Here is an 11,483-nt window from a genome sequence, read left to right on the forward strand (position 1 = left end):
TTCTGTTAGCCTGACCTTATAGTGTCTACATGTGCTGAACATTTCTGTTAGCCTGACCTTATAGTGTCTACATGTGCTGAACATTTCTGTTAGCCTGACCTTATAGTGTATACATGTGCTGAACATTTCCGCTAGCCCTTGGGTACAGGACTAGTGGAGTTGTACACCCTGATATTACTGGATTGTTGGTAATATGGTCATTCTGTGATACTTAAAGTTTGACAACATTATAATGATCCGTACAATTTAGGCAAGTTACCAAGAAGTTGGACCAGTTATGTACCGAGGCTCAATCTCCAAATGATGTCTCATCAGAAAATATCTGCTCTGTTCTAGGGTGGTGACAATTTCCTCACAGGATTTAATTATATAATCTGCTTTTAGTAAGGTATTACTCAACAACTGAGGAAATTATGGATGTTGTGATATATATACCAGTTGGATAATTTCTATACCTAGAAACCTATAGACTGGCTACCGGCCCCTAAGTTTTTATGAAGAATTTCCCAACTGTATTTTACTATCGATGCTAGCTTATCGGCCCCTAGAATCAGACATCCAAGTGATCAAAATTACTAGGTTTTTTTTCTTCTAAATAATTTAATATTCTAGAGACGGGGGCCAGTTTAAGAAAACCTGCTGAGTGATTTTTGTTGCCAATTAAACTTTGACACACTTCCTGGTGCACTTCATTAGATTTTAGCACTATTGGGTTTTCAAAATCAAACTGGATGGCAAAGTTTGACTGCAAAAATATTCAAAATTGGTTGTAAATGGTACACAAATATTTGTAGCAGCTTTCAAATGTGAACATTTCCATACAAAGAGTCCAAAGAATGAAATAACAAAAAAGTCCCACTCTATGAAGGGTCCAAAATGTGAAAATATATGACAATTTAATCACTGTGAAAACCTGATATTGTCTTCGTCCTGAAGAGACTATAAATAGTGAAAATTCTGAATAAGCAGTAATTCTGCCACATTGATCAATGCAGTGATTGCCGAGCTCGATACAATAGACATTATAAGGTATTGTTTACATTACAGGATGCTGATGTTGATACAGAGGAGAGAAACTAATACATCCGACCATCATCGGCTGTTCATAATCCTCGTTATATAAATACTTACGTAGAATGACATTGTTGTAATGGGTTGGTAGACAATTGGACAACACCTGATCATTAGTGTAAGATTTGTAAATGGAAATACTGCAGGTGTAACCGTAGCCAGTCGTTTAACCCTTGCACCGACACAGATAGTGCTGTTCTGAGTAGGTGCCAAGTCACTGGGATGGTCTATATGCATGTCTGGGTTTGTATTACTGGTAGGCACAATTGCATACTTGACGGTATATTGGTTTGTTATTTGTTGTGTGTGACTTGGATTTATAGATTCCAGAATATCTCGGTAAGACTTTGATTCACGCTGTCAATGTATATCACAATATTTAAAATATTTTTCGGCTCTCAAATATCAACTTGTTGTCACTGTCTGCTCACTCGGGATTATAAGAATCAAGTTAGTGATTACAAGGACATTATTGTTGATACCTTAATAACTTTACCCTGCCCAAAATTCCTGGAATTCATATGATTCATTAGAATGAATTTTATTTCGTTTCACAAGAATCAATATTATTTGTGTAGATGGGATTACAATTATTTCAGTTCAAGTGATTCAAAATTATTTTAGTCCATGAGAATTAATATTATTTCGGTTCATGAGAATAGATATTATTTCAGTTCATGAGAAGAGATATTACAATGCATTTGGGTCCACGAGAATAGATATAATTTGTGTAGATGGGAGTTAGGATTATTTCAGTTCATGAGAATTAACATTATTTCGGTTTATGAGAGTTAATATTATTTTGGTTCATGAGAGAGAGTTAATATTATTTCGGTTCATGTGAGTTAATATTATTTTAGTTAATGACATTGTATATACATGTATAGGTAACCATCAGTCAGTCTCTCACATTGGTTGACACGGTAGGTGTAGGTCCAGCCCAAATGATTTTAACTCATTCACCCCCTAAAGGACACATTTGAACTCTTCCAATTAAAAGGTTGGAATAGTTCATTATGAAATTTCAGGGTTTTTTGAGTTAATGACAGGAAGTATCAAGATAGATGCAGTGAACTTTTATCTTTTTTTTGCGCATTTCTTGTGTCTTAACAAATTAAAACAAGGAGTGTAAATAGTAAACAATTAGTGAACATCCTCTTTGATTGATGTGTTACTATGATGTTGATAGGTACGATGTTGATAGGTATGCGTGTAGTATTAATATCTAGTGTGATGACCACAGAAATACACACGGCTCCCCACACATGATGGATCATCCCTGACACCTCCTCACCACATTTAGTGCTACTCCTCTGTTGTCGGGCAAGCTCATTTAGTACGTGACAGAATATTAGGCATTCAGCTTTGAGCTAATGTCTGACTATAGATAAACAGAAAGTACATGGTTCGTGTCTTAAAATACAAGGTTGATTTGGGCAAGAGTGAAGATGGCAAGCCATCTCTGTTGTAATGTCCAAAGGCGAAAAGGACAGATTTATCTAATGGTGCCAAACTCTTCATTATTGCTGTAAGAAAAATGGCCAGTGCAAGCAGAAAGATTGATGACTTCCTGCATTGAACATCGAGCTAAATATGATTCATAGCCCTATGTCATGGATAGCAACGTCTTCTTTCAGTCTGACGCCATTTTCTCAGCGTATACACACTAGCAAAGTCTCGCAGAATTTATTTCATAAAAGTGTGGTGGGGCTATTATTTCTTCAGTTATGGACCCTGTTCAACTGTTTTTATGTATTTGCAGGCCCCAGTGCTCCGAGTCCACAGACAGCAGCCCAAAGGAAGGCTCACCGGAGACTTACGCGCGAGGACAACAGATATCACTCCGGTAAATCTGCCTTTCCTGTCTTAATATACCCCATCAAAATAATTATAGGATATATATATACACTTTCTTGTCGCTTTTTCAGAAGAGTTCTAGAATTATTAACTCGTTGACCCCTGAAGACACATTTGAACTCCTCCAATTCAAAGGTTGGAATAGTTCATTATGAAATTTCAGGGGTGATGAGTTAAAGATATCTGTAAAATATATTTTACTTAAAGTCAGTTAGACTTTATTCATGAATTCATGTCATAATTATAGCCCTGTGAATCTTTAGGGGTGAAGTATGTTTATGTACAGTGCAATTAGTTACTTTCGGTGTAATGTATATCATGTCCGAAGGTACCCGCTTTTGTAGTTGGGATGGGAGGGGGAGGGGGGTGTCTCAAAATAGAAATTAAAGTAACGCTAACTATTGAAATCAATGAAATCAACACAGAAGGCTGGCTATACAGCGGGAAAATCGGGGGAGGTAGAAATAATGATAACCTGAAAAGTAATTGGTGCAAATAATAAATTCTGTAATCATTAAAAATGTAACTTGCGCCCATAGTAATAACACTCCAGTTCATGACTACAGTGTCAAATTTGTGCAAGTTAAATTGAAAAATATGAAATAAGGCTGCAAGCCATGACATTAAATCCACTGTGATAATTCTGTGAATCCTCCTGTTACTTCCCCGTAAATGTTATTGACATTTGCCCAATTAAGAGCATTTTGATTGGGTAAGAAGTTTTATTTCCTGATCTTTCTAATCACTAGGGATTAACCCAATTACTGATATTTGCTGGTCAATCTTGGTCCTGAATTGCTTGAATTTATTTTGAAATTTTGTTGCTTCTGCATTTTAAGTTTAAATATTTTAAAACAGTATGTTGTGCCCATAGCTTTGGATACCTTAGCCTATAGGCCTGTGTATATGTTCTGTTTGTCTGTAGCCATGGTTATCGTAACTCATTGTCCTGTATAAACTCTGGTAATTGCAGCACTATAGTTAGTTACCTAACTAAGTATAGGTTAGGGGGGTATTCATGTCTCGCAAATGCTTTCTAGTTTCTTTTTTAATCCAAAAAATCACCTTACATATAATTTATTGTTAAAATTGTAAATGCTTTCATTTTTCAAAAAAAATCTGCTTATATAATAACATGCATTATTGTTTTTCATTAAATCAAACTTTTTACATTGAACGTTTTGATCACGTCTACCTAGTCCATTGGCATATAATGCATTGCAATATATTCAATAAGGAAGCTTGTTTATGACAATTTGAAGTTTTGACCTTAGAAAGGCTTCAGCTTGACAAGTTTCAAAGAGACTACTACTCTATAGCTCTATGACCACAATTCAGATTGTACTGACCCCTATACAGCCAGCCATACAGAACATTTATATGGGCCAGTAAGCTGTGGTGTCTAAAGTAACACTTCCTACAACTTACAGTCAAACCTCATAAACTTTGAAATAAAAGTGTTACAAAATTTTGAGGTAAACATATGGTACTGTACTTGAAGTGTTGAAAACAAGAGCTTTATTTCGCAGATATTTTCAATTAAAACACAATTTTCAAAACCTCCGCAAATTATTGATTACTCTTCATTTTAACCTTTACACAATGTTTAAGGTATATTTTGATAAATTCATTGATTTTAGAGATAAATTTCATTTCAATGAATGATATTGAGAATATGATTGAGGTTTATTTTAATAACTTTCGTTGTTTTAGTAAAAAAATGTCCTTTGATTTAACGATATTTCGAATAAAGTGATGAAGTTTGACTGTTTGTCCAGTTGACTGTGTGTGACATTGTGCTACATGCTACCAACCTTATTCTTTGACGTTTCTTGTTTGATATATTTCCATCCTAAATCTGGAGTTTGTTTGTGTGTGTTTGTGCCACTTTACTGTTAACCCCGGTTGACCAATCACCTGTGCCGTTACAGAGATCCGTACGGAAGCTGTGATGCAGGCTCTGGCCATGTCCAAGCGCGGCCCTGTGATGCCCCTCCCCTCCAAACGCACGTCTGTCAATTACCAGGGACAACAGCGACACCGGGACAGGCAGGGTACGAAACATCTGTTTCAGGTCTTGATTCACATATAAATTAAACTTATGGAATTTTGGCCCCGGAATATCAAAATATAAAGCTGAATTTTGTGTTCTTGAAGCAAATTTAGACAATACATTTCATTGAGTAATCTGCTTAAAAACAATCTCAATCATATGGGTTATTGGTTGAATTAACTTCAAGACCTGAATTTGTTTTGAAGAAATCGGCTAGAATCCTTTATTTTGATCAGCAGAACCTGAGACACTAAAATGTTACTTTAATGCGCTTGTGTTTAGTGTTTTGTTTTTTGTATGGAATCGTTAAAATTTTGTTTTCATATTGACCATATCAGAAATAATATCATCTTTTATCTCAGGCTTGTGTCTGATTCTCTCTTAATCTGTTTCTTATCCTTCTTTAAATATTATTTCCATTTCTTTAAATCTGATTCCTCTCCTTCTCTGAATGTGATTCCTATCTCTCTTTAAATATAGGATTCCTATCACTTTCTAAGACTGCTTTTCTATCTCTCTAAACCAGATTATCATACCTCTCTAAATCTGATTTTCTAATACCAAAAACCAGACTGAACACATTTGTAAAATGTCATCAAAATTCAAATTATGGTGGGTTTTTTAATCTAAAAAAAAAAGTGTACCACTTCAATTTAAGCAGATAACCTTTGTAGTGCCTTGTACAAAGGCCTGAAGTTCCTCGTTATACTGACAAAGTGGTGAAGTTTTGTGTGATAAGATCTGTAGGCTCTCGAGCTATCTCGACAACAACTGTGCCTCTAAGTAGGACAGAAAGCTCCGGTTTCTGTGACATGTCAGAATCGAGGAAGTGACCAATTTTGCGGACTTCCTTATATATCTTAAGTTGTTAAAAAAAGTGACTTTACTCAAACTTTATATTTAGAAATGAAATTAGTATAGAGAATAAATTTATCACTTGACTACCGTGCTAGGCTGTCAATACACCCTTTTTAGCCCACCATCATCTGATGGTGGGCTATTCAAATCACCCTGCGTCCGTGGTCCGTGGTCCGTCCTTAAACAATTCATGTTATGGCTATTTCTCAAGAAGTACCAGAGGGATCTTTCTCATATTTTGTATCTAGGTTCCCATTGGTCCTAAGCTGTGCAGGGCAACTTTTGAGTCTAATCGGATAAACAACATGGCCGACAGGCAGCCATCTTGGATTTTGATATTGAAAGTTTGCTATAGCTATTTCTCAAGAAGTACCAGAGGGATCTTTCTCATATTTTGTATCTAGGTTTCCATTGGTCCTAAGCTGTGCAGGGCAACTTTTGAGTCTAATCGGATAAACAACATGGCCGACAGGCAGCCATCTTGGATTTTGATATTGAAAGTTTGTTATCGCTATTTCTCGGGAAGTACCAGATTGATCTTTCTCAAATTTTATATGTAGGTTCCCCTTTGTCCTTAGTTGTGCATGTTATATTTTGAGACTGATCATTAAAACAAAATGGATTAAAAGAAGAACTAAACAGATCTTTCTCATATTGCAATGATCGATTCTATTTCTTTCACATTAAGTACTGTACTAGTAAATATGTGAAATGACAAACTCACTTTGAAAGTTGGCTTTCATACACATCAGTATTAAGTTAAGATCAAAAGTTACCTCAAGGTGCATTTACTGTTAACATGACTCAATCAAACAGATTAGAGGAAAGAAGAGAAAAGATCAAACTGACAAAGAACTAAAGAAGATGGTACAAAGGTGGGCACCAAGATCCCTCTGGGATCTCTTGTTATATATTTTTGCAAATTACTTACCGCCCATTGTGACGTTAGCATTAAATAAAGTACACATGACATCATAGAATGGTGAAGTCACATTGCAGACAGTATGCGTAAGTCAGAAAAATGACTTTAATGTTTTAAAGATGGTTAGAGAGGGTTTTTTCTTTTTTGTGAAAAATGGAGCCGTGTTAGGAAACTCTTCCTAAAGTTTTTACTCCTTATTGAAAAATGTTCCTTCAATTTATTCGTCTTAAACCTGGAACTTAAAAATAAAATTGGATGTTGTCTCTTAGGGTGATCCATTTCAGTCCCTAATTCTGAAAATTGTTCTTCGTTTTGTCCACACTAGTTCTTTTTAATTTTACTGTACTTGAAAAGTTATCTTTGACAAATTTTTTTCTCTCTGAGTACACATGCTTTTCTGGACAACTAACTGCTTATTTTCTTTTTAAGGAAAATAGCTGTTTTATTTGAACAACACTGCATGCTGAATTTAGTGGGCTTTTCAGGCTTTTCATATTACATTGTTGTATAGATCTGTAGGCTTATAAAATAATGTTTTGTAATTAATCTTAATTATCAATTTAGAAAAAAATTACTGCTAATTGTTAGATTAATGGCCTAGAATCTGAAATTACTCTTAAAATTACTTGTTGATTTATTGAATGCTGTTATCTTAATTGTAGTTGAAATCTTAGAGTGGTTCTTTAGGAGTTTAACTCATTCACCCCTGAAGACACATTTGAACTCTTCCAATTCAAAGGTTGGATTAGTTCATTATGAAATTTTAGGTGTTAATAAGTTAACTAAACCCATAGAATAATGCTACATATGTAAAGATCACATTGAAATCCTAAATCTTGTGAATTTTGAGAATATCTATTAAAGAATGATGCTGAATTTATGCAGATATAAGTGTTCATTCATTTAGTTACTGTAAAATTAATATTTTGGGTGTGTGGATATTGTAGCGTTTTGACTCTTTCAAGTTTGAAGTATGCCGTTTATGTGTCAATAACGTGCCACGTTGGTCAGACAGGTGACCACATAAACAGCCATGAAACTGTCTTTTACAAAAAAAAGAACACTTGTATCTGAATTCAAATCATTTCTTTATGACAATGTTTCAAGATGGGTGCTGTAGTTACGAGTTTGGTGTCCTTGGTTTCAGGAAATCGAAGGAATAGGCTTATCAGCTGTAAGTGGGGTGCGCACCATCTGTACGACCTAAATCTCTTCTGTTTATAGCTCGTTGGTGAAGGGGGTTTTCCCTTTTACTTCTTGTGGTGATTTTTATTTTCTCTTTTTCATCAATTTGATTCAGTTTCACAAACACCCATGTTTCATTTTATGGTTTTCTTTGTAGGATTTTTTTTCTCGCTCTTGTCTCAAAACTCATTTGTCTATCATATATATAACCAATATAGATCAATTTTGTTGTGTTTTTCAAACTGAACTAGATTTTTTAGAAAGAAACTTTTCGGTTAAAACTGTTGTCTTATTAGAGTAGCAAATATATATACTTGATGTGTATAGTAAAACTGTACACGATTTTTCTGAATTCTGCATGGTTTTTAGGTCACCTGAGCTTTGCTCAAGTGACCTATTCCAATCACTTTTCGTCCGTCGTCGTCCGTCTTGCGTCGTGCGTAAACTTTTACATTATCAACTTCTTCTCAAGAACCAGTGGATGGAATATTTTCAAACTTGGTCAGAATCATCCTTGGTATATGGGGCTAACAAATTGTAAAATTGGGATTCCTACCACAACCCTAGGGGCCAGGGCGGGGCCCAAAAGGGAAAATTAACCAATATTTCAAAAATCTTCTTCTCAAGACTCAGAGGTATTACAGTCATTTTCTCTGCATGGATGGAAAGATCATCAGGGGCTTTATTTAAATTGTAAATTTAAGGACCCCCGAGGTATCCGTTCTCCGTTGGGGAGGGGGTTAAGTTTACTATAGTTTATATAGGGAAACAGCACTTTTGGGTATATTTTGACAATTTTCTGTTGGAAATTATTTTTACTTGGTCAGAATTATCCTTGGAGGAGGAAGATGGTTTTAAATTGTAAAATTGGGATTCCTGCCCCATCCCCAGGGGCTAGGACGGCGCCCCAAAGGGAACATTTACCAATATTTTCAAATTCTTATCCTTTGATGACATGACAAGTATTGCATTTCACTTAGTTTACATGCTGATTTCCACATCACATCTAAACAATAAAATAAATCTACCAGTACCTATGATATAACTCAGGTGACCGCTAAGGCCCTTGGGCCTCTTGTTAAATGAAAGAAATCTTTTTAAGTGCTTAATGGTTTTCGATGTCTTCATTTGTAAATCAATATTTTTCTCTATGTGAAACCTTCAAGGATTATTATGTTTTCTAAGAAGTCCTTTGCATTATAAAATAAGTACAGTAGAAATATTTAAAATCGTTTCATTTCTGATATTGACTGAACTGTTTCAAAATTCTTATAAAATACAAAATGATACGATTCATTTAAAGTTAACATCATTGAATCATCATAATAATTACAGTAAAATGGTTCAAATCTGCAGATTATTAAAAATAGATTTAAATTTGTTTACTGTCTTAAGATTACAAAAAATGCATGTTCATAAATTTTACAACCATTAAACTGTCAGAAATTCATTAAAATTTTACAACCATTAAACTGTCAGAAATTCATTAAAATTTTACAACCATTAAACTGTCAGAAATTCATTAAAATTTTACAACCATTAAACTGTCAGAAATTCATTAAAATTTTACAACCATTAAACTGTCAGAAATTCATTAAAATTTTACAACCATTAAACTGTCAGAAATTCATTAAAATTTTACAACCATTAAACTGTCAGAAATTCATTAAAATTTTACAACCATTAAACTGTCAGAAATTCATTAAAATTTTACAACCATTAAACTGTCAGAAATTCATTAAAATTTTACAACCATTAAACTGTCAGAAATTCATTAAAATTTGACTATGTCCAGAATGCTATTTATACCATTCTATACTATTGTATTATAAGACATCCACTGTAGCAGAAGGATGGGGTATTTTGGTATTTTGAGGTGATCAATGATGGAATGAACTAGGTAGTTTTGTTTTTTGCCTGCCCCCACCCACTGTGGTACGGTGTGAGTGTTGACTGACCCCTTGCCTCGTTCTACCGTTTCATTTAATATAATATCTCAAACTCATTGAAACTTTTTTTCGTTTTATAACAAAGGCACTGTCTGGCTTTTGTATTTATTGTTTGAAAATATATAGTCTGACTTAAACAAAAAATATTTTTTAAGAACTTTTTTTCTTTATTTTGCAGATATTTCATTGTGTAAAATGTTAAAAATTACAAAGTACTATTTGGGTAAATAAGAACTTGCAATTACATTATTCCATGTCACCAAGTAATTTACATGTTGTATCAATCACAGGTAAAAAAAAAAAATGTCTAAAAATTCAACTTTTTGTTTTTTAGGGGGAGGGTGGAGCCCCAGATGATTAGTTTTAATTTTGAAATTGAAGATGATGCATAAATGATAAGCTGTGAGCCAGTGTTTCATAGCTGTTTGTTAACTTATTGTATATATTAGGCCGTTCCCTCTGGTCATGAATGTCAACCAATATATTCATCATGGGCCATTGTCATTCTGTTTACATGTCTGTTACAGTGCAGACAATACATTCATGCTTGGAATAATAAGTCGTAAAAATCATGTTAGGTTTATGATGTGATAGCTTGTTTAGCATAAACAAGAGTTGTTTTAACATGTTAGAAATTTCAGTGCCCTTAATGTGATGTCCACCCACTCTCACATAATTCTGATGATGACCAGCCATGGTAGCCTCCGTTTGAGTTACCGAGGTCCAAAACAATTACAGTAAACTTTTGTGGTCGGGTCAGTATGCAAACACTTTGCATCAAAAACTGATTTGCCATAAAATTGATATTTTAGATATTTTTAATTTCTTTAAATAAAATGTTTTGATTGTTCGAACTTTTCAGGTGTTGATCATCATCACCACACCTTACAGCTTCAGACAATGGTTTATATAGGCTGTGTACTTCAGTGATGTTCCTGTATAACACAAAAGAGTCAATACATTTCATATACTGGGTCTATTACATGCTATGTAACATAAAACAGCTTTCATGGTTTCACATTTTCAAATTCTTTTATTGTTGCGAAACTATTGAGGGCATAAGAATTTTGAATTGTAATTCTATAATTCTGTAACAGAGCGCATGATTAATTAAATATAAATCACTGCCTCCGCATGGGATCGAACCCGGGACCTCTGGCTTACTAGTCTTACGCTCAACCGATCGAGCTAAAGAGAAGTTCTCTCTAGCCGAGCGGTATATTGCAGCTAGTATTTACCAGGGTTACATACTCCCCCTCCAGGGAAGAACTCGTCCTCGAGCTTCCAGGGGTCACGGTCATAGCCATTCCTTCGCAATTATAGCTAGCGCTGAGTATTTTGTCAATTCACCCGGGTCCCTACGTGGGCGCCAATGTAACAGAGCGCATGATTAATTAAATATAAATCACTGCCTCCGCATGGGATCGAACCCGGGACCTCTGGCTTACTAGTCTTACGCTCAACCGATCGAGCTAAAGAGAAGTTCTCTCTAGCCGAGCGGTATATTGCAGCTAGTATTTACCAGGGTTACATAATATTGAAGGTTTTTGTGGATGTTACTTTTTTTTTTTTTTTTTTTTTTTTTTTT

The 11,483-nt window shown here is 34.7% G+C and overlaps 1 protein-coding gene across 1 annotated transcript in view; it reads left to right on the plus strand.

Moving 5' to 3' along the window:
* The window catches only part of LOC110460110 (disco-interacting protein 2 homolog C-like), a 114,104-nt gene that overhangs the window by 53,346 nt on the left and 49,275 nt on the right, over positions 1 to 11,483 (plus strand). The window contains exons 3-4 of the mRNA XM_021512834.1: positions 2,834 to 2,917; positions 4,860 to 4,982. Of these exons, the coding sequence (XP_021368509.1) occupies positions 2,834 to 2,917; positions 4,860 to 4,982 (207 nt within the window). The remainder of the gene's footprint in view (positions 1 to 2,833; positions 2,918 to 4,859; positions 4,983 to 11,483) is intronic.

Source organism: Mizuhopecten yessoensis, unplaced genomic scaffold, assembly GCF_002113885.1.
Source record: "Mizuhopecten yessoensis strain PY_sf001 unplaced genomic scaffold, ASM211388v2 scaffold10323, whole genome shotgun sequence".
In the NCBI taxonomy this organism is placed as follows: domain Eukaryota; kingdom Metazoa; phylum Mollusca; class Bivalvia; order Pectinida; family Pectinidae; genus Mizuhopecten; species Mizuhopecten yessoensis.